Genomic DNA, 25,226 nt, shown 5'->3' on the forward strand with positions numbered 1-25,226 from the left:
GGGGAAAGTTAATGGTGCAAGTCTTCGGGGAAAATGTTAAATATTAATTTGTCACAAAAAGACCCACAGTATAGACAACCCTAGTTTGCATCACAGATTATTGATAAGGCAGGAAATTATACATGAACATTCCTCCCATAGTTTCTTAGTAAAAATTTTATTGGGTTTGGATACATATTCACACAACAAATCATAATTACAATTTGGTAAGAAACTCGATTTCTGATCTGTAAAATTATTAGAAAATTATTATGCAGCAGGACAAGTTCATCATACTTCAAGAGTTTTCCCAGAAATTGAGGGGAACATCCAAACCAATAGGAATCCCCAATAATTTTCTCATTAGAGCACTATCCAGGATGTAAGAGAACAGGATTAACGTTCCTACACCATCTGATTAAGATCAGAGACTTCACCCAAAACTCTCATACAAACTTTCTTAATCACTGAAATATGGGGGTTGGATCTTTTGCTACTAAAATAATGGCAAGTATAAATCTGTGCCTCATCTTTCTCCTGAGTATAGGAAATCTTTGGTTTCATTTTCTCCTTGGCACTCTGATGATGTTTAGCAAGGAATGTTATATTCTTTTCTTATTACTGTCTTAAAAGTTTATCAGTAACTTATTCAAGTGTTCCCTGTAACCTGTTCCATGCAAAATTAGTTTCCAAAGTAAGTTAAAGAGCTATTACTTAAACACCTTGAAACAAACCAAAATCATTTTAGCTGAAAGGATTTAAGGAGCCATCATGGAAGTTTATGTTCTGGGACATTCAAGAGGGTAGTTAAAATCCAGAACACTAATGGAACAGAAATATTAGCCTCTACACAGCTGGAGTAAGATGATGTGTCATGATTTTGCAGCAGTCTGTTTTTTTTTTTTTCCCCAAGAAAGCAAAAAGTCTTCTTGTGTGGATACAGTCATAGACTCACAATTTTTCTATACTCTTCATTTGAGGTTGTGAAAGTCATAGAGTGGCAGGCTAAATGAAGAGGTAGAACAGTTCTTTTCAAAGTGATAATGACCGATATCCTGTCTGCAGCTCATTCACTTGTTCTTATCTGAAAGGATTGACAATCAGAAACTGATCTTTCTACCTTATTCCATCTTCCATTTCATTAAATGGCCCACAGAGCATAACGTAAACAGTTTTAGCTATAGCAATATCTGTAAATGTTTGAAATTTTATTACATCTATTCCTGTGGTATGTGAGCACCTCACAATCAGTATTTATCACATTATTGTGACTTAGTGAATTGTGTCATCTCTAGTTTTTGATGTAAAACTAAAATGCAGACAACGGTGTAACTAAGGGTTCATAGGACACTTTGGGTAGTGGAGATTTGAAGTCACAGATTTGCAGCCAACTCAGAGGAACATCTTGTTAAATGAAACCACTTATTAAAATTAAACCTGATTTTAAGAAGATTTTTCCTTACTTGGGATGGAGAATATGTAATAATTGCTCTGTGATAATTGAATTGTAAAAAAATATCTGAAGGAGGTAATAGGAAAATCATCTTTTCTATAAATATTGAGCTCCATTTCTGCTTGTGAGACTAACAAGCCATTAATTTTAACAAGGTCAAGTTGTGCTTAGTCCTGGGATATGTACAGTCATGTGAATCAGTGCCTTTTTTTCAGTAATCAGAGATATAACAGAAGGTTTATTAGTGTTTCATCTCAGTTCAACTTCACCCAGCCAGGGTCTTCCCTCTGTAATGTGGAGAGATCTCCTCATGCACACTGAAAGGGCAGACACCCAGAGACTGGGAAATGTAAGGTGGGATGACTCATTTCAGAATAAAGCCGAGGGGTACAATTTACTTCAACAAAAAGGAAAGTCTGGCTTTTAACCCCTTTGTAAATCCCAGACAAAATTTCAAGATCTGGTAAATTATATTTATTTTGAAGCAGTGTGTTTCATACCAATCACGAATTCAGCAATTTCATACCCAGATCTGAACTCAAATGAAAGGTACAGCTTGTGAAGTAGGGAGTATAGTAAACTAACTAAATAGTCTAAGGAAGACTGAATCATGGGGATCATCTCTGGGAAGGTAAAAATTTTCCAAAAGGAGGTATTTTGATGGGAAGATAGAGCACAGGAGTGTTGAGAATGGCTTCCTATTCCTCTATAGTGCTCAGACCACATGAGCTATGTGATTTCTTAACTGCTTGAAAATCATATATTATGTTTTCATTCTGTGCTGATCAATTTTATTTGTTGTTATATTTCATGTTTGATAACTGGAAATAAAAAAATGACTGAGAGAACTTTTTATGGCCTTAGCCAAACCATGAAAAAGGGTCATGTATACAAGTCTGAGAGAATTGATTCTAATGCACATAACTCATGGCCTCTATATTTCTAAAAGTTCACTTTCCTTTTAGCACCTGATACAAATGAACAAAAGTCATAATGAAAATGCAGATATTAATTGTTTTACCATTACCAAATGTGACCAAAAAAGAGACTGAGAAAGAAAAAGAGCCTGGAGGTGCAACAGCAATAGCAAAGCAATTATAGTGTAACGTGGAAATGTAAGGCCTTGATAATTCCCTTGATGTCTATGCAATTGTAATGACCATCTTGGTCTCAAAGATCATAAATAATGATGAAAAATATCCCTTTTCAATAATAACTTTTGTTTCCTAATTTTCATAGGGACATCAAGCAATTGCTCAGTAATTTTTCTACATTTTTCTGCCAGTTGCTGCAGGCATGTAGCTTGCTCCTGTAACAATAACCAGAACAGGATGTGGTACAAAGTATTACTAGATCAGTGTTTCATTAAGAGTATGAAAGCATGGCATGACTCGCAAAGAGCATTCAATACTTGTACAGGTTTCACCTACTAAAGGGAGTTAGTGTAAGTTAAAAACTTAAAATCTGAAAGAGAATATTGTCCCTCAGATGTGTTTGTAAATACTGGCAAGAATAATTTAATACTACTTTAAGCTGCATATTTTTCAGAGCTAAAAAAGGTAAATGTTTAATTATATGACAATTCAACACGATTTTCAGGAACAAAGTCTTACACAAAGGCAAAAAAAACTTTTCTAAATTCATTGAATCACAAAGACTATCGGTGAGTATGCACAGCCAAGAGATGTCAGAGATTTAAAGGAACACCTCAGGAGTATAAGGCTGCATTATAAAACCTAAATGAACTATTTTCACTAGTGTTTACAACAAGAGAATTTAGGGAGGTTCCCTGGTCAAAACTGAGTTCTCGTAATTGAAGTTTCATTGGAAGAAATTTTAGAAGAAATACTGACATTACAAATACAAACAAATCCACAAGGCCAAACTGATATAAAGAAGGAAGCTGGATGTACCATTTTCCTTCACCAGGCTTCAGACCTAGAAGGAGTATAGGTAGAAAAGGTGGGGTTTTTTAAAAAAATGAACTCCTGTGATCATCTGAGGAACTACAGATCAGTAAGTCTGACTTCTGTGTCAAGTGTTTTGATAGAAAATACTTAGAAAAGTACAATTAGTAGGATTGTATTTATCACATTATGATACAGTAATCATACTGTACAGTCATATATCATGAACAAAGCTTTTAAAGAAGGAAGTCTTGCTTCAATCTGTGTGCAACTTTCCTGAAGAGTCTGAGAGAATATGAATAGGAATGATCAAGGTAACACAGTGTAATATTTCAAATAGTTCTTGACAGAGTGACTCATCAGAGGCTGTCAAAGAAATAAAATTCTCAGAGTAGTTGAAAGACAGCCCCATTTTGAATTAGCAACTGATAAAAAAAGTTCCACCTGTTTTAAGGGTATCTGATCAGTTTGGAGAACTGGGAGATTGACAGTGAAGCCACAGAGTATTTCTCCAGGACTTCACTATTCAACACATTAATGATCTGGAAAGTAAATTAACACAGAGGTAGGAAAGCTTGTTGATATAAAATCATTAAGGATACTTAAAATTAAAAATGACTGTGAAGAGCTGAAAAGGATCTCCTGATAATAGAGTGGATAGGTAGTAAATAATGTCACCCAGTACCAATTTATATAATACATTTATTAGATTTTAGCAGTAAAAAGGTTAGGGTGCCATTGTGAAAGAACATCAGCTCAAGTGCAAAAAGGCAAATAGAACTGAATCATGAAGAAAGCAATAAGGAACAAACAAAAACAAAAACAAAACAAGAAAAAAGGCAAAAAAAAAAAAAAACCTGTGATAGAAAGATCTACAGCTTCTATATTGCTGTGCGGTTCTCATCTTCCCATCTCAAAATGATAGAATGGGATTTGAAACGGTGCAACATGGGCACTAGGAATGATCACAAGTTTATTAAAGACTCACTCTAAGGAAGAATTAATAGTCTGGGATTTTTCAGTCTGTAAAAGATACTGCCTAAAGGGGATATGACAGATATCTCATAAAATCATGAATGAATCAACTGAGATGAATCAGGAACTGGTAATCATAAACACACACAAAAAAAAAAGCCAGAAAACAGTAGAAGTCACAAGAAGTGTAATTAAATTAATAAATTTATTGACACAGTGTAAAACAGTGGGAATATATTTTTTGTGACAGATTAGACTAGGAGTGATTTCAGTCTAGACTAAGGAAAATTTTAATTGACTACAGTTTGGTTGATGCCATGACTTTAATATTCAGGTCACAAAAGTTAATTTATTTTTTCCTACAAAAAAAATACCTTTTAAGATTTAATGACAGAACTGGTTCAGAATTTTTATTTTCATACAAAGGGCAGTATTTCTCCACAAATTCATAAAGCAATGTCAAAGATTTCTTTTTGAGGAAAAAATGGGCCACTACTGATAATATAAATAATATTTGCATCATTATGTTTTTTAAGAAGAAATCTACTGCTACTCATAAAACCACATTATTTATGGAATTACATTGTTTGAATTAAAATAATTTTTGATTTTGTACTTCTGTTCATTGATTCAGGTATCAGACACATTTAGATTTTCTAGCTGAACTTAAGCCCTCAAAGTCATGTTTGAACGCATATATGTTTAGACTTCCTTCCAGAACCAAGCTGCAGGAGCCAGTGGGACAACAAGAGGTAGAGAGCACAGCTTCACTGGAAATTCCTGAGTCCCATGAGAAATATTTGAAGGGATAGAAATATATGTTCTACCATTTCAGCCTTGTATAGTATTTTTTGCTCTAATAGGATGTGGGTTGTTTTTCCATCTATCTCTGCCAGCTGGTGTTCTCTCAGCTGCAAATTTCATATTCCCCTACTTTCATGTTCCTTATATTCATTTCTATTCTCTTCCTTGTATAATGTATCTCTTTTCTCTCATTTCTTTTACTTTCTTGTTTCTATTTGGTTGCTCTAGAATTTTTTGGAGACTCCTAACTGATTTTTATAGATATAGACTAGACTTGTTGTTACTGCATCCACAAGACAGATTTTATTCAGTTTTCCTCATCTAAAAATCTGAATAACTTATACTTTGTTTAATACAACTTTTACTTCCTGAGTATCACTTACTGCAGTAGACCATCTTCTGTCTAACTGAACACAGCTATTAGAGTCATATTCTTCTCCTGCCATGTTGGTTATGACATTTCTTCTAAGTCGCATCAAATACAAACCTCTCATCTTGCCTTATAGAATCTGTCTCCCTTCCCTGCTCATTTCTCATTTCCTAAACTCTTGTAATTCTCCAAAGTTGTCAGTCACTCCACAACAATTTTAGATAACTCTATTGATTTCAATGTTTTTATTTTCACATTCTTGGTTTTTCTACTTGTATCTTACAGTAATAAGTGTGTTGTCCTGATAAAATTAATCATCTCCCAAATTTAAAGGGTCATTGAAAATTAAATATCTGAGGTTTGTATGTGTCTGCATATCTGTTTGTATCAGTGTACACAAGTTTTCATTTCATTTTTTTACTGAGCTTAAAAGATTCTCAGTTGAACACAGCATGATATGTTGATTTATTTGTCACAATTGTCACTACACTGGTAAACAAATCTTTGGTCTATGAAAATTCTCACCCTTCTACAATTGATTGCCTGCTTTAATCTTTCAAAATGTAAATATTAGCTCTTGTTTAAGAAAAAAAATCCTTTTTCTTAACCTCACTGTTGTGCTGATGGTAACCTTAAAGAGCATTTTAGAATATGTACTGTACCTGAGCAGAGCATATCAGATCAAATGAGGCTATCTCCATCAATTACTAGCTTTACTGCTGGGCAGGTTCAAAAAGCAAGCTGCAGGCTTTTTCTGTGGTAATCTCAACAAATGGAAAAATGATGATATTTCATATTGTAAACATTCCTTATTTTCCAGGTGTGATGGGGGAATATGAACCAAAAATTGAAGTCCATTTTCCTTACACAGTTACAGCTGCAAAGGGAACTACTGTTAAGATGGAGTGTTTTGCACTTGGCAAGTAAGTACAGATTCTTTCATAATTAGACATCATTGTTTATTAAGAAGTGACATGCCTAATTTGAGATTTCATTATTTTGCTGGATTTAATTTTCAGAGATAGTCCTCACTGCACACTCAAAGTAACCAATTGACTCAGTAGCCAATTATGAATTCCCTGCCCAGACATTTCTGTGGACAGTAATTCATTCAAGTTAAAAGACTGTCAAAATGAAAAGTTATGTTCTTGTAAACAAAAAGTGGAAAGCTTTTTTATTGAAAATTTTACCAGACTCACCCATTTATTCACCGTGATACTATAAATCAGAAAATTAGATTTTATTCTGCCAAAATAAGATAGTTGGAGAATAAACAAGATTAATACCTTTTTTCCCCCAAAACCGCATAATTTATATATGAAGATAGGAGCATAATATTTTAAACGTGTCCTAACACATTTTGTGGCAGTGCCAATTCTCAAGGTTCTACCTGACCTAATAGCACTACTACAGAACAGGTGTTTAGTATTCATGTCAAGGGTTTTTCTATGTTTATTGATAAATTAATTTAGGGAGAGAAAGGATTTAGAAATACCTCTTTGCTATATCATATGAATTAAATAAGAATTAAAATTACTTCTATACACTATTCAGATTTCAGAATATAGGAGGTAATTGATAACATTTCAATTTTTTTGTGGCAGCTACTATCATTATTGTTTTAAAGAATAAGGGTAGCAAGGGTAGCATACAGTCAAACAGAACTAAGAAGTGGTTCTAGTGATTCAGATAAATTATTCTTTCTTCTCTACATGTATGTACCTAAAACCAGCTGTTCTATCAGTGGTGTTTCACTAGAAACATAAGCAGATATAAAGGGTAAGGTTGTAGGGTTTTTTCCAAAATACTCTATCAAATTAGAGGGGAAGAGGGGGAGAAATCTCGCTGTATTGAATTATTTTCAGTTCCTTTTTATAGTGGAGAACCTTTTGGACATCTCCTCCAGACCCCCTGAAGTCGTGCTGCTCAATATCATATATCCTGCTTGGTTTTATAGTTCATAGCTTATCAAGGCACATACAGGTTTCTTAGAGCCTCATTTTGATTATGAAATAACGGAATGATTTGTCTTTGTAATTCCTGTGGAGGAACTTCACCAATCAGTTAGTCTGAGGAGCACCATATCTTCCATACCAATTCTTTTTACTTATTTACCTAAGTAGGAACTATACGTAAGAGGACAGAAGTTTTAAGACGGTAGTCTACTTTCTTGAGGATCATCACTTCACCTTGCTTGGCAGGACTGGTTTTTCAGAGCAACCTTTCAAAGCCTGAATCTACTACCTGAGAGGTCTTTTAAAACGTTTTTATAGTAATTTTGACCTTCATGTGTCACTGGTCACCAGAATTTTTTGTTCAGACTTTTCTCTTAACAGTTTCTATTTACTAGCTGGATGAGGTATGTCTTAAACTTGCTTCTCTTTTTGCCCATTTTTCCTGTTTGACGAACATACAGATACTCTCAGTAAGCAGGTCAACAGGAAATATTCATAAATAATTACAGAGAAATTAAAGAAAAGTATTTTAATTTTATCTATTTAGGCTCAGAGAAGTTGAAAGAGTGGCAGGACATAGCCCAACCAGTCCAAACAAAAAGTGAGAGACCATAGTTCATGTACAGGGAGCCATCAGGCAGTGATAGCGGCTTTTGCAAATTCATTCTCAACATAAAAGTAAGCAGTGTTTTGGAAAGCAAATGTGAGGGGAGAACTTCTGTAGGCTAAAACAAAAGTCTTATGTTTTAAATGGTAAAGATAATGAAAAAGGTACATGAGAGAGGACAGAAAAGCGATAAGTGGAGACGTTCCCTGAAATGCTGAAATACATGAGGAAAAAGGCTGTTCTGTAGAGGTTGGTGGCTTCAGGCTCTCTCCTGTCAGCTACACTAACCAATTTTCTGCCAGGTCAATAGTTGGCAATGAGGCCATTTTAGACTCTTGGCTGTGGCTGAAGCAGTAACCAATGTGTTAGTTCTTGTTTTCTTCATTTTGCTGGAATTAAATTGCAGTTGCTGTCAGCTTACAAGTCAGCTGTCACTTTCCAGTGAAGAGGAGGTATGCCACATGTTGTCCTTCTCAACCATCACTGACAAGCAAGAAATGCAGCTACTTATACCATCATCGGCACTCTGAGATTTAGTAAACTCTCAAAAATAGTCAGTCATTATTCAAACAGCCACATAAGGAGATGAAGGCTGACAGGAAAAGCTTCAATTAGCTCATTTCCACTTTCATATTTGGCATTAACTTTTAATAAACAAAAATCCAAAACCACCTGAACATCAAGGAATTTAAGGTTCTCTGATAAGTTGACCCTATTTGCTGCTATTTTAGTGGGCAGCTATTTTTACCATACACATTCCTTATCTTCTTCTCACAGCCATTAATGAACAATCAAATCAGCTGAGTTGAAATTGCTTTCAACCTGATATGGTAATAATTACATGAATGACATTTCAGGCCTCGTTTGAAAACTGAAGACTGAGGTGGGAGGTTAAAATGCATCAGATATCTGATTCATTTTCATAATTTTCATTTTTGTCCTCATCTCTTATTGCTGTTAACTTGTAAGGATCTTTTCTTGTTACACTGACATTGGTCCCCATTACCAACCTGAATCAGCAACCAACCAATTTGTTCATCTTTATTTAGCATTCTGAGTTTTGTTGTTTTGAATTTGTATTGTAAATAACACAGAAGTTATTATGGTCTCAAAATCAATGTGTTGCTGGTTTTCTCATGCTTTAATTTAGCTGTCTGAAACACTTGTTCTTCTCTGTCCACTGTAATTGTGAGAATGACAGATGTTCCAGTGAGATTTCCTGAAGTAGGCATTTGGCAAATATTCTAGAAAGAGCCTAGTCTTTAGTTACAGATTAATGATTTATTAATAGTGTTTATTTAGAACTACCAGTCACTATGGCCATAGGAATTCAATAAATTGGAGTTGTGCAGCTTTTGTCTCCAAACTAAAATCAAATATCTTAATTGCTTGACAGGCAGAAATTCTGTGAGAAGGATTTTATTCTGACCCAAGCAATAAGTAGCTGGTCCAATTACAAGTATTGTAATATTGAAAATATATTACTAATGCCACTTATATATAGATTTTGTTGTTATTTAATAATTCAAAGTAATATAGGAATGAAATACGTCAAAATTATGTTATTTGTATTAGATAATGATGTTTATAATGAGCATTAGTCATTGGCTAAGAAATCACTGCATATATCCATGATTTACTACTGAAGTATAACAGAAGACGTGACAGACAGAGGAGTCAAATAAAATTTAATGTATTGTATATTAGTGTGCATTTTGCAATTAGTGATACTTTGTGAATTTTGCCGGATATTTATGCCAGCCCATTTTTGTTGAAAAGTTTTTTTTTACAGCCATATTTACTGTCACTTCTGCACAACCACTTGTGTTTTGATTACATCTATGTTTCATATATATATACACATATATAGCATACAGATATGTTTTCTGCTACCCATTTAGTTATGTCATTGTTATTAAGACCACTTGATTTTTTGTTTGTTTCCTAATGACAGAGTATTTTTTATTTTTTAAAGAATAATTTAATAACCACCACTGTCAATAACAAAGTATTAACATCTTCTATTTTTTGAACTCTTCATAAAAACAGAACTACATCTTTTTAATTTACATAATTGCTAAATCCTGATTAAGATTTATATTAAGCATTGTTAAAGTAATAAATTCATAATTTTTTTTTTTAAAAAAATCTCTTTTAAACTTACTGAATGGAAAAATTCAAAATATCTATTTAAAAAAGAATAAAATCTAACCAGCACTATGTTAATATTTGATTTTGAGTAGCATAATTCTCACTGCTTGTGTCTTCTATTATTTAAAAAGAAAAGCTATTTTTTTTTTGAAAAACAAATAAATGAGCTTACTGGTAATGAGGTGGTTGTTTGTAGTCCAGATAATCCTGGTTTTCTACCAAGTCCATTATTTTAATGTCAGAACTTAAGTTTATTATGTAAATCAGAGAAGACAGATCATGACCTTGTTCTTTGGGTAAGTTCTGGTGAAGAAACCATCATTTTCCCAGCTGACACTTACATGGATCAGAGCATTCCTGGACTTTCCTGCCCCAAAAATGCTATTTCTCAGGCACTGCTTTCTGTGACAGCAGGTTGCCATTTTCATTTTCTCTCAAATATTACCGACTTTGCTTCCAAGAGCATCTGGAAGTGACTGCTTAATTCTTTCATTTATTTTTTTCATATACTTTTTCAAAAGGAAAAATTCTGATGTCTGCATTTAGCTCCCCATTAAAAAGATATGAAAGTAATGGTGCTGATAGGTAAAAGGACTTTAAGTTCTGTCCCCATCACATGACATATTCATGAATGAAGCACTTCCAGTGATGACCATCAGAGTATTCTTTAACACTTTCTGACTTGGAAGTATAGTTATCTCATAAGTGATTTTAATACTATTATTTTAATATGGGACTTAAAAGCAGCTGTAGATGGAAATATATGAGTTATTTTAAAAGCCTCAAAATGACCAAGTTTTCATATTTTGAACAATGATATAGGATTGGTTTGTCCAATCTCCTGAAAAGCTATAAGTTACAACCTTCCTCAGTGAGCACAGACCCTTGCCATCAGAGGAAAGTAAGAAAAAGGAAGTGTCGGAAACTTAGCACTTTGTTTAGTTGTTTTTTTTTTTTCCTTCTTTTCTTTTTTCTTTTTTTTTTTTTTTTCTGGTATATATATTTAGGCTGACTACTTTCCTTTTCAAATAATTCTTCTACACCCACTCTTGCACACAGAGTTTTTAATGTCAAATTGCATATAATGCACACACCCTACCTGACCCTTACACTTCAGCCTTTTCCTCAACATAGTTTTGGTTGTGCATCACACCATACAGCAGCTTCTATTTTATTCTCCATATAAACCTCATATTTCATTGGTTTCTGGCTCTAGTCAGGAAAAAAAAAAAAAAAACAAACAAAAAACAAAAAAACAAACAAAAAAACAAACAAACAAAAAAAAAAACAACAAAAAAAAAACCAAACAAACAAAAGAACCCCAGCTTGTACTGTTCTAGTGTCAACAGTTAGTTTTGAGTGAGTAATCATATTTCTTATTAAAACAAGAGGATGTGGGCTATTGCTGTACTTGTAGGTTAATAAAATTTTCAATATTTGGTTTTAAAATAAGATCTCTGGGCCACGTAGATTGCCAAAAGGATAGTTTTGTTAAAAAAAAAAAAAAAAGTTTTATACATTTTTTTCCTCTATGCATCCTTTTTTTCAGAACAACACATAGAGATTCTAAGCAAAAGAACCAATTGAGAACAGTGTTGACAGAATATTTTTCTTACAATTCATATGCTGTTTTTTCTGGCTTTTTGAGAGTTTTTTTATGCTTGTACTGTTTCTGTGTGATAGTAACATCTACACAGTACATCAATATTCTTTCTAAATGTTAGTTTATTTCACTGAAGCAATATGAAGACTGTATTTATTGTGAAATATTCTTAGTTAAAGATAAGAATAAAATAGAGATATTGACTTCCTTTTATTACTGAATTATGATGAGGCTGTTATGATAAAAGCATTGTTCATGCTGTTATATTTAATGTTGCTTTATTAATTCCATTGTAAACTTTGTTTTGAAGAGATTTATAGTTCAGTCATAAACATTCATCCCATTTGTAATATGGCTCACAAGAACTCAGCTGATAGTCCATTTTTAAATCTTGTTTTCTAAATGACATAAAATAAAATGAAATAAAAATAAGGTGAATTTACATATATTTAAGTCACACAAGTGAATGAAATCTAGTGTCTTGTAATCTAGGAAATGTTCTAAATGTTCTCTTGAAACAATGAACTCTAAATCAATTCTGATTAATAAATATCTCAAAGTTTTAAATCCACAGGATATAGGATTTTATTTTATCTCCTTGACCTGATTTTTTTTTTAATGGACTTCTTAAATTTTTCTTCAAGCTTTTATTAAAAATGCTATTATTTATTTTATGCCACTATCAATATTGTCATTGCAGACTATGTACACGTAGAGAGAACTTACTGAAGATTTTTCAATATGAGCAATAAAAGCAAAAAATGTTTGGATAAGTGAATATGATATCTAAGCAAAGATCAGGGTGGAGATATAAAAAAAACTTTATGATCTAGAGAAGGACATTTGACTGTGGAGAACTGCATGAAGTATCTGAAGAAGTTATTTTTGCTGGTGTTGCTCATTAAGACAATGACATAGGGTAGTGGATATAAAGAAGGCTTCTAGGTATTGAAAATCTTTTTGCAGGAGTAAAAAGATAAATTTTGCAAGTCCATATGTTAAAAGTATGTTTTTGTGAGGTCTGGTCAGTGTTTGACAAACAATGTAACGAGGAAGAGAGTAAGTTCGGAAAAGAAAGAAGGCTAAATGCATTCAAGTAGTGCATCTTTAGTCAAAGGTTTTCTAGTACCTGGTTTCTTTCTTTTCTTCCTCTGAACTTTAGCTATATGTGATTTTTTCCAGGAACACAAAATTCACAAACAATAATCATATAATGGGTCACAGATCCAGGTTGCACACTTGTCTGACTAACACATGCAGTTATACATCTGGTCCCTCAACATAGACGAACAGAAGTTTCCAGCATTTCACCATATAGTTTCTTGTCATGGGTTGAGCCTGGTCGTCAGCCAAACATCACGCAGCCACTCCCTCTCCCTTCTCTTCCAGCAATAAGAAGGGCAGAGAGCCAGGCTTGTTGTTTGAGATAGGACTGGGATAGGGAAAAAAATCACCCTTTATGGGCACAAACAAAAGGCAGACTCGTTAGGGGAAGAAAAAAGAAGAACATACATTTATTACAGACACTAACAACATGTAACAGAGTAGGACAGTGAGAAACATTGCCACATCTTGAGAACACCTTCCCCCACCCCTCCCTTCTTCCCAGGCTCAGCTCTGATCCCGATATCTCTACCTCCTCCCCCAGTGATGCAGGGGCAGGGAATGGGGAGTGCAGTCATTGCTGCCACTTTCTCCATCTTCAGTGGGGGGAGCTTCCGGAACTTCTTTCCCCTGCTCCAACGATGTCCCCCTCTCACAGGAGACAGTCCTCCACAAACTTTCTCCGACATGAGTTCCTCCCACGGGCCGCAGCGTTCTCCACACTGCTCCATTGTGGGTCACCAATTTTCTCCGACTGGATTCTCTCCCACGGCTGCAGCCCTTCCCGAGCTGCTCTGGCGTGGGACACCCCCGCATGCTTCAATCCTCCCAGCACTGAATTATAGCAGTGGGGCTACCTTTTCCCACAAGACCCCAGCCTTCTTTGGGCACAGCACCTTGATCAACCAGGCAAAAAACGCAGGCCATAAATCAGTGTCTGCTCCACTGCAGATCTTCATGGGTGGCCGGGGGGGGGGGGGGCGCCCTGCCATCTCACCACAGGATACAGGGGGGTCTCTGCTCCGGCACACCTCCCCCCTCCTTTCTTCCTCCGTTCCTCCACTGACCTTGGTGTTCAAGCAGCTGCAGCAACTCCTCCTCACAAGTCCGACTGCTCGTCACCACATCCCTTCTTAAATACGTTATCGCAGAGGCGCAGCTGATTGGCTCAGTTTCCAAACAGAAGTGGAGCTGACTTGGAGCTGGGGGAGCTTCAAGAAGCTTCTCACAGGGGGCCACCCCTATAGCCCCTCCCCTGCAACCAAAAAAACTCCACCACTCACTCAACCCAGGACATTTATTAACTGCAAAGGACAAAACATAACCCTCTCTGCCCTTCAAATTTGTAAAATATAGCTTTTTCTTTTAAGTCCAGAAGTTAAAACGGTGCCCCAGGTCTTCAATATCTTTCTCTCTGACTTTTATCCTTTTGTTGGCTAATCTCAGCAAATCCAGTATTACTTATTTTTATACTGGTCCAGAATGTTTCAGAACTGGTATTTGTGTGGGTTTTGTAGACAAACAAGATTCTTCCTGGCTCAGACCTGGCCAGAGGCATCTCCTGCTCTAAACTGTCATGAGAAGCAGACATAAACCTTACCATAGCCTAACCCCTTCCCACTAATCCAGTGTCAAAAAAGGTCTGATATGGATTTCTATTCTGAGATTAAATCCTCTTCTGACATAAATCTCCTTAATACAAATCCACCTCTCAGTCCAGCCCCGCTAAAGAATAGCAGACCTAATGCACTGGTCACAGTTTAAAACAAACTTAAAGTTAACCTCTGTTAACTGCACTATGCTGCATCCCTGCAGCATCGAGATGAGTGAGTGGTCAAGGTGGCAAACAGTAACTGAATATTATTGGGTATAAACACGGAAATATAACATGAGTATAAAATGATATTAACATCGGTGATATAAAATGGGTCTTACTGTTCCTAGGGCCAAGTATGACAGTTCTGTTGTTAGTCATTTCTTTGGGATATGTCATCAGATCTTAACAGTGTGGTGGGAGTAAAGAGACATAGAATCACAGAATATTTTATGAAAGGCTTGCATTCTGAGTGTGATGCAGGATTTACAGAATAAGGAGAAAAGACTATTTTTTTAATTCAGTCCATCTTAAGGCAACTACTCTATCTGAAGACATTTCCCCTCCATATGTGACATACTGTGACTGACATTTGCTTGAATTCAGTGACTGGAACAAGCACAGATTTCTCCCTGCATATAAGCTGTCTTTTCCTTGGGCAACGGTATGAAACTCCTCAGGGAGTGAGTACTTCTTTGTTAAGGATACACATAGCTCATGGAATGACCATTCAGCTGCAGCAGCTGCTCCTTCCTAGGTATTGTCTTTCAGAAATTATTAAGCCTCCTTGTACTGTTCCATGAACACAAAAGAGTTCTTGTCTCTTCACACAATAATGGTGACAGACAGAAATACCTTTGATGTTACAGATAACCTGATTCTATACTAAGGACATTCAGAGCACATTAACAGCCTTCATTTCCACTACATCCTGTGACAGTAGCACATATATAGTTATCCCCTACATGGAAACTGCTAGTCAAAACAAAGTATGAAAGGACAATATGAATCACTTCATTGATAAATGAAGGTTGGAGGTTTGAGGAATCCTAACCTCCAAATGATATAAAATTTGCAATCAAAGAGGAAGCTATTTTTGACTTGTCTTTTAAATATATTACGGTACTCACAATTTAATGACAGGCCAAGATCCCTAGCTTGCATTAAATGGAGTAAATCATTCTAGATGCTATAGATCCAATTCCTTTTTGGAACTGGGGATTCAAATATTCAGTGGTTTTCCTACATATAGGATAACTACTAGGGGAAGAAGTGCTAGCATCCTAACATCATCGAATATTAAGCAAATTTACAGTTTAGAAATCCACAAGTAGTGGAAGTTTTCCTTCACCCTCAAAAATGTAATGAATGTAATGTAATAAATTCTTATCATAATGTTCTATTTTTCATCTACAGGTCACAGAGACATAAAATGGCAGTTTTCTATTTTTAAATCAGAGAAACCATGGCATAGGGTATTAAAATAGAACAATTTGTCCCAAATTAAACTGCAGGATGGACACAAAAACTGGTATAGAAATATGTTTCTAAGTCCCACAGAACAAAAAATCATGTTCCTCCATGCCCCTTCACACTACTTCTCACTTTAGGAAAAAGATTTTGTTAATTCTATCAGATGCCAAACCTGGAAGCTGTGGAAGCTACTCTCAAAGTTTACTGATAAGAAAACAATCTTGAGGGAAACGAACACACTCAGTAGAAGAGCATTTGTCAGTGTTATAAGTAGTAATGTTCTTTATCCTGGGGATAAACTTGTGATGAGAGGAAGGAATCCTTTTAAACATGAATATGACATCTTCAAGCTGAGTTTGTTTATGTAAGACAGGAATAGATCCAGGATTTTTTTTGTCTTTGATAACACATATTGTTTATGTCAAATACATCTTTCAAATACTTTCATCAATCTAAAGTTCATTTTTAGCTCATACTGAATAAGAATTTATGTCATAAGGTGCTAGACCAGGATTGGATTTTGTTCCTGTTTTTCAAGCTGGATTGATTTCTGCCTTCCTTTAAATGGACTTGTTCTTGCATAGACTTTATAATGCTGTTACAAATATTGTGATCATTCATAGCAATGTAATAAAGATTCTTTGGTAAATCTCAAGTAGGACTCCCAGGCCTCATTCTGCCTCACTCTGACTAAATGCTTCATACTTACATCTAAAAATTTAGTTGATTGCTTTTACCATGTGACATAGGGAAAGTGGGAAAAAAAACACCAGAGTGCAAGTCCCCATCAGTAGAACGTCATTCTTGAAGAAGCAATATTACCAATCCCTTCCCTTTGTTTAGCACAATCATCAAAGAAAACTTGTAAATCCTACTAAAAACTCAGTAATTTTCACAGCTTTGCTTTAGGTTTAAAGATGGAGAAACTTTTTTTTTTTTTTTCATTCCAAACTTACTATCCAGAAGAACATATGTTGTCTTTCTCTCTGTGTCAGAGGTTGAAAGGATCAGAAGGAAACAAATTCCAGCAATTGTCAATAGTAGGTCACCAGTTACCACTGTTGTATTTCTCTTCAGGATTTCCCACAAAGAAATAAATGCATATAATACTGTGTGGTACAAGAGCCTTAAACCCAGCACTTCAGAAATCATCACGCTCACTGCCTTCAAACTCTGTAGCAGATCAGCAGGTGCAAAGCCATCTTGCACACCTCAGACACACTGGATTTACATTTACATGTATCATGATTGGCAGTATATCTGTTGTTTCTGGAAGTCCTGAATTTATTGCAGCTAGTCCTCTGGAACTGATCTATACACATATACTGCCCATATTTGTACAACAGAGTTAGGAAATGATAGATTAATGTGCCAGCTACAGAAATTCTGCCTGGACAAAGTTTGGAACAGAGAGAAATGACATGAGAGAAAATCCAATTTTAAAATAACTTTACATGGTGTGAGTAAACACAGTGGTACTGTAGTATTGAGACCCTGAGAATCTGTATGAACACATGTCAAAAATATACCTTTTCAGGCAAATTTTCTGCTTCAAAGAAGTTGTCTCCTCTAACTTAAATTTGTGGATTCTTCATATATTATCTCCCATACTAACATAGTTGATGTCATATATGTCTTTTCAAGTTGTTTCACATTCTTTTCTCAACACCTTTGATCAAGTCACAGGCTGGTTACAATTTTCCTTTTGCTATGTCTTTAACACTTTTAAGAAGAATATCCACGTATTTCAGAGTGCCCCAGGTTAGCAAGTTGAGGTAAGGTGTGAGACTAGAAAAAAAAGGGTCACTGGATGGCTGAGGAAAAAAGAGATTACTTTTGTCATTATTTAACAGTTGTTATAGATCAACACCTTCTCCATCCCACTATGTAGGATCTGTTATATAATGATGACAAAAACATAGTATGTAATTGTGCAATGTGGTCAGCACTGAATCCACAGGAGGAGATGTTCAGCTCTTTTCTATTAAGTTTTTTGTCATTTAGCTGTGAGGTTGTGATTTCATTAAGAATAAATACCATTACTTAACTTAAATGGAGAAATAAAAGTTTGCAGAATAGCTTTGACCCTTTATTGACCACTTGTGAAACCAATACTTTGCCTAATGTGGATCTCCTGTTCTCTTGTTTGATTACACCTTAATCAGATTACGCTTGTGTTCATGATTAATTTGAATTTGAGAATTTGAAAAAAGTTTGAAATCACCAGAAGTAACAGCTATGCTATCTAATTTTAGCTATCAAACAGTTAAGGATCAAGTTTGAGCTAAAAGTTTAGGCCCTGAATAATAAGTAGAGAAAAGCCTCTGGAATATAATTCACTATGAATAATGAATCATTACAGATAACAAATCATTATCCATAGCACTATTTTCAATGTTAGCGATGATCTAACATGTTAGGACTTAACGTATGAAGAAAATGACATGAAGCTGAACATGCAGATAAGTTGCCACACTGTCTTTGCTCTGTGACATAAGGAACAAGCCAGCATTGGTGGGAAAGCACATCCACGTTAGTATATGACACTGATACATGCATCAGACCTTTTTAGTACAGTCACGGATGTGTGTTAACGTGAGTTGTAGATCTGGACTTGTTCCTGCACACAGGCTTCAAACTCATCACCATTTTCTTCTATTCGGTTTCTATTTTTAAATCACAAGTATTCACTGCTGCTATATTTCAGGAGTACTAACTATCTTTTAATAATCAAGTGAAAATGAAAGTTATTATCTTGTCTCCTAAATCTCTGCATCTGACCAGAACAGATTTATATGGGAAATTCTAAAGATAGAATTGTGTGAATGGTTGATGGGCATTTCTGGAAAGTAAATGATGGAGAGAATTTCATGATGCTCCTTGACATTTTAATCCTACATAATTATCCTGTAATAATTAGAATATATTTAACACAGTTGTAAGGCTGAAGGGCATAAGGAGAAAGGTTTTTTTGCTAGTCCCAAATGAACTGGCATGCAGAGGTTTTCAAGATATATTATGATGTGAACCTCTGGGTTTGAAGGCACAGCTCAGAGCAGTGATGCACGGTAAAGAGAAATAGCATGAAGAGGAATTGAAATTACAGTAGAAGGTAAAATATTTCAAAGTAGCACATCAATTTGTACCAACCAAATATAGAAAAAAATAACCTATTCATTCTTATTTAAGATATTGCTGAAAAACTAGGATCTCAGATCCATGGAAAAGGAATTTTAAAATGCAGACATTACTCTTATTACCATGTCATCACTTTCCTGAAATAAACATATGCTTTATATGATAATTTTTTTTTCAGATGAACTTGAAAAAAAAAAAAAGTAGAAAACTGCTTCCAGTAATTTTTTAAAAATATTTTTTTTCCATGAAACTTGAGAATAATTCTCAACAAATTCAACAGCACCTGTCCCAAATAATAAACTGTTGAATATTGACCCTTATAATCTTTTAGATGTGAATGTAAAACTCTAAGTCACATTTTCTTCAAATTCAAAGTGAACAAAACCATAGTGATTTCTACCATAATCACAAGTGACCTCTTAGAATTTTTATTTCAGCTCAGATGAAATGTAATGATGGCATTTCTGAAATCAAGTAGGACTTATTTTCTCATTGGTGCCAATATTTAGTAGCAGTATTCAGGAGATTATTTCTAAAAGTGAGGAGAAATCATCTTTGATCTCAATTGAAACTTGAATAAAGTTACTCATAGGATTTGAATGTGAACAGGGTTATAACAAACAAGGAAACTGTATTTCCATAGATGTCTGCTGAGACCAAAATAAAACCAGATTATAATGATTATAAGATTTAACAATTATCCATATTACATTAAACTCATATTAATGTTAGAGATACTTCTGCTGTTTCTCTGTTTTTTAAAAAGCTGGATATCACTTCAAAGATGAAAATATGTTTCTATGTTAGTTAGATTTTATGGTGGATTTTATGAGTTTTCTAGAATAGTCACAAAATTTTATTCATTCACATCCTCACTCAGACATATTTCATTTCATTCTCACACAAGTCACAAAGGAGAAATAGGTATATTTTTATTTCAGATGTAAAATCCATACCTCACTTGTAAGTTATGCAAGGAAAATAAGCTTCATTAAACAGAACTACAAGTTGTCTGCGAATAGCTATTTGCACTTTGGGAGTACTTTCCTTTGAAATCTTTAAATCTACATAGCTAAAATAACTTTATTTCATTGAAAAACTCCACTTACTACCTCATACTGATAAAGGAATAAGTGAGTTTTTTTTAAATGTTTCCTAATGATTCAGAGAACAAGCTTCCTCTGTATTTGCTGTTATTCACAATTACTTTCTGTAGCAGACATGGAAGCAAATTTAAAAAAAAAAAAAAAAAAAAAACAGTAAAATGAAATTTAAAGGAAATTTTCTAAACCCATGAATTTCAGAATAGTCTCATAGCAGCTAAATGAGACAGCTTTCATGGTTTATAATGCCTTCATTTTTTCTCAGAAATATATGCTTTGAAAAAATTCCACTTATCTGTTCTATTCAGCAGAACCAGTTTTCTTCCATGACAATAAAACAAAAGCATTATTGTCATTGACTTTACTGACAGTGGGATTGAAAGGCAAATAAGCAATAATGGACAACAAGCATGGCACCCTCAGGATGCCAAATAAAATGTACCTGCACACCTATCTCACTCATAAGACATCAGTTGCTGAGTAGTATAACACTGTAGCAGCATAAACTACTCCTACTGTGGACCTGTGTTGTGATTAATAATGATTAATGAAACACTTGCCTGGCCTTGGTGGCTGTTTTGCAGCCAGAAATTATGACATAATCATATTCCATATAAATTTGAATATCAAAGTCAAGTGTGCAATTAGAAATAAAATATGAGAGCTAACAAATGGGGGAAAAAAATAAACTAATATTGTTATTTGTACTACTTCTAATATACACAAATAACTACCAAAGTATAACAAATCAAAATATGCAGTTAATAATGTGAAAGGAATATCATAAGATAGATAAGGTAGATCTAAAGAAAGTCAGTTTTATTAGTGCATCAGAGACAGAAATATCCTATTTATTCTTCATATTTAGAATTGAACAGGGTGAAGTACTTGTGTCAGTTAAGAATGGGAAGTTCTTTTAAACTTATAATTGAAAGGTATGTAAAATAATTTCTAACAGGAAGCAAACTTTATAAGTTAGAGCCATACAAGCTGCACAGAAAAGTCCCCAAACCAAACCTACAGGACACCAAAATTTGAAATCAGTCAGCAAAAAGTAATTTAAGATTAAAAATTAGAAAGCTATCAAGCTTCTATGGTGATAAAGTATGGGAAAAAAAAAAAAAACCTCATATGATACACAACTATCATATGATCCAAAACCATCTATAAAAACAAAAACATACATGATTGGAGTGCTGGAGAAAAAGAGATCAGTCTGTTTTGTTTACTAAGGAAAACAAAAGATGATTTGAGTTCCATACATGTATTTTTGCCATGAGGAACAGTGATAAAGGACCATTTTGCAAGAATAGAGAGGTATTGTAGGGACTATGCCTCAGAGATGAAACCAAACATACTAAAAATAAAGTATCTTTTGTCAGTTTAAATAATCAGTACAGCAAACTGATAAGGGAAACAATGACTATGTCTTTCTGATATATTCAAATAAATAGTGGATAGCATTCCATATGGGACCATATTTTGGCTTTGTAAAGGTGTCAATATGCTCAATGAAATTCAGTGATTTCTGACAATCAGGAGATAAGATTAGAGGAACCTTCTGACGTCCAACTACAAGTCTGGCAATTTTCTGAATCTCTATAAAATACTAGAATTTGAAACATCTTGTCTGGAAGTTTGAGTACAACTGCGGTAACACATCCTAATTTTAACTGGCTGGAGAATAGCTAGAGCTGTACCCATGGCTAGTTGGCATGTCTGTATTTGTCATATCTCAAATTGAACACCCTTAAATACTGAGGGAAAGGTGATTTTTTAATGCAATTTCATATAGTTACAGAAAGTGGAAGTTGTTAAATTATGGCAGAAATTAATGAAAGCTTTGAATTTGAATCTATGTTATGAAGTACTTTCCCCCAGCTAAACTGTCACAAGATCCAACTGTGTTTCTATCTAAGCTTGGACTTGAAAGCAATTCAAATTAATACAAAATATTTTTAAAAGTATCAGCATGTAACAGATATATTTTCTTTTATGATGTCCTTCAAGTTTCTTTTGGAATACCTGAAGTAGTCTAGTTTTCAGCTCACAATCAAATATTTTATAACTATGTTATTGGGTTTTTTTTCTTTTTTCTTTTCTTCCCCCTTAAATATCTGCCGTATTTAGACAAATGTATGTCTGTATCAAAAAGCCCAGTGGGTGTATAACAACTGATGAGTGTTTGGGCTAAAAAAAAACCTGAATCAGTGCAAACACTATCTAATCCATTTCTTCCCTCAGTATGAATGTAAATGACAGTTTTCACATTGACCTGTGTGGAATATCAAGCTACAATAATAGCCCTTTCACTCCCACAAGCAGGAATGTAGTGCTGTGTGTCAGAAGCAGTCGTGTCATTAATACATACTTCTTAAATGACCAGTTTTGTAACTCAAAGAATATTGCAAAAGAAAAGGTCTCCAAAGCTTTGGTCACTTTAATTTGTTGAGACCAGATAGAGTGGTACTGAAATCACCCACCTAGATGGACGTTACCACTTCCTGCTCTCCTGAACTATGGTTTCATTGCAGGAAAATTGGGATGTGTTGTAATTTGCTAAATTCATCCAGGTTTTGAAGTTGTTTTCTTTTGCTTTTCAAATGGAAGTGTTCTGGATTAAAACATAGAGTACTACAGAAGCTCTGAAGAGAGTATTTCAAGTGATTTACTTGATCTCAATAAAAACTTAGCCTCCCTTGTGGATGAAAGAGACACATTCCATGTAGCAAACCCTTTATTAAGGATTCCCTACAGGAAGTGAGGTATATCAAGCATTATATGAACCTTAATTGTGGTTATATTTTATTGCTACTCAGATTATTAAGTGTTTAAACTACCAGATAACAGAATCTATATTCTTGATAGTGCAATAGTGCTAACAGTAATTGTACTAAATATTTCAGCCCTGTTCCAACAATCTCTTGGAGGAAAGTGAATGGTCATAATCCAAGTAAAGCACGCCTGAGAAAATCCCAAGCTGTGCTCGAAATACCAAATGTGCAGCTAGAGGATGCAGGAATGTACGAATGTAAGGCTGAAAACTCTCGTGGAAGAAATGTCTTCAGAGGACAACTACAGGTGTACAGTAAGTGTAACTGCACACAGTATTATCCAGCAATACTTTGTCCACACTTAAGGCTTTAACTACATATGAAGAATGTTAAAGTCCAGTAGGAACAAAATATCTTTTTTCTGAAATAAAATTAATATTGAATCAAGCTAAATATTTTTATTCCTTAGTAAAGCATTAAAGTGAAATATAAATAAAGTCTATAAATAAATAATAAATAAATATAAATAAAGTTGATTGTCTCAAAGAGCTGGATGAAATACAATTTCATGTTTGATGTTTATGTGTTTTGAGGGTTTTTTTTTAGAGTATTGTTATAATTTTAGAAGTCTATTTTTTTTCTCCTGATACGATAACAATGACATGTAACCTAAGCATGACGTATCTGCCAGAAAACAGTATTAGGAATACCTTAGGATTTTTATCAAACCTTTATTAATGTTTCACCCTTACCATGTCTGGGTGCTGAGTTTTGTCAAATTCATTTTGCAGAAATCAGAGCTGGAGAAGTCCTAATTTTGTAAAAATTTCTCAGTTTAGTCATATACAGTTTCTGAAGGTTCTGATTTTCAGAAAGTGATGAACATTTGCTAAGGTTGGTATTCCTAAAAGTTTTTTGAGTGACCATAAAAAAACCTGAATCATATATCACATGGAAAAGAAAAAACACAACCTGAGATTAAAAATATTTAGTAATGTGGTTTAAACTCAGTCATCAACTAAGCACCACAGTCACTTGTTCACTCCCCACTGATGGGATAGGAGACAGAACTGGAAGAGTAAAAGTGAGAAAACTATAGCTAATATGAAGAAAATCATCTCTACCCCAGAGGTAGTAGTAGTAGCCCCTTGGGGGTGTACCTGCTCCAAGGGGATCCTAATCTATGATCCACAATCTTTTTAAGGGTGCACCTGCTGTGGCATAGACTTGTTCACAGCCACAGTTTCTTCAGAAGTGAATCTGCTCCAGCATGGCCTTGCCCATGGCTGCAGTCCCTCCAGGGGCATACCTGCTCTGTTGTGGACTTATCCACAGCCACACACTTTGAGGTGCTCCAGCATGACCTCATGTCAGCCACAGATGCTTGGAGGTGTACCTTCTTCAGCACAGATTTATCCTTGGGGCACAATCCCTGCTGAGGTATACCTGCTGCGGCAGAGACATAACCACAGCCACAGACGCTTCAAGGTGTACCTGCTCTGGTGTGGACTTACCCACGGCCACGGATGCTTCGCGGTATCCTGCTCCTGCGTGGACTCACCCACAGGTCACAGTCCCTTCAACTCGAGTTCACACTGCAGTTGCAGCCCGTCCAGTACAGCAGCACAGAAACAGCAGCCATGCCCTGGACATCTGCCAGCCCAGGAGCAAGGCCACTGCTGTTATCATAACGTGCCCAGGCACAGCAGAGACAGATGATAAACAGTACAATAGCACAGCAAGCAGCAAAAGCAAAAAACAGCCACTAAAGAGCACTAGACTCTATTACACAGTAAGGCTAGCAAGACCTATGGCAAGCAAAGGACCCCATTAATTAGCAGCTAAACAGCAATAACAGCTATAAATTCAATCTAGCACATTCCAATCAAATATGTCATTATCTTAAACCCTTCAAGTCCCACACTGGGTGCCAAAAAGGACTGTTGTGGTTTAACCCCAGACGACAACTAAGCTCCATACAGCCACTCACTCCCTCCATGTCAGGAGAGGGGAGAGAATTAGAAGAATAAAAGTGAGAAAACTTGTGGGTTGAGATAAAGACAGTTTAATAGATAAAGCAAAAGTTGTGTGCACAAGGAGAGCAAAACAAGGAATTAATTCATCACTTCCCATGGGCAGGTAGGTGCTCAGCCATCTCCAAGAAAACAGGGCTGAATCATGTGTAACAATTACTTAGGAAGACAAACACCATCCCTCTGAATGTCCCTCCTTTTTC

At 35.1% G+C, this 25,226-nt stretch overlaps 1 protein-coding gene across 5 annotated transcripts in view; it reads left to right on the top strand.

Moving 5' to 3' along the window:
* The window catches only part of CNTN5 (contactin 5), a 655,782-nt gene that overhangs the window by 487,288 nt on the left and 143,268 nt on the right, over positions 1-25,226 (top strand). For all 5 annotated transcript variants that reach the window (XM_042793009.1, XM_032991061.2, XM_032991057.2 and 2 more), the window contains 2 exons: positions 6,309-6,411; positions 23,123-23,304. In XM_042793009.1, the coding sequence (XP_042648943.1) occupies positions 6,309-6,411; positions 23,123-23,304 (285 nt within the window). The remainder of the gene's footprint in view (positions 1-6,308; positions 6,412-23,122; positions 23,305-25,226) is intronic.

Source organism: Tyto alba, unplaced genomic scaffold (genome assembly GCF_018691265.1).
Source record: "Tyto alba isolate M040663 unplaced genomic scaffold, T.alba_DEE_v4.0 Super-Scaffold_2, whole genome shotgun sequence".
In the NCBI taxonomy this organism is placed as follows: domain Eukaryota; kingdom Metazoa; phylum Chordata; class Aves; order Strigiformes; family Tytonidae; genus Tyto; species Tyto alba.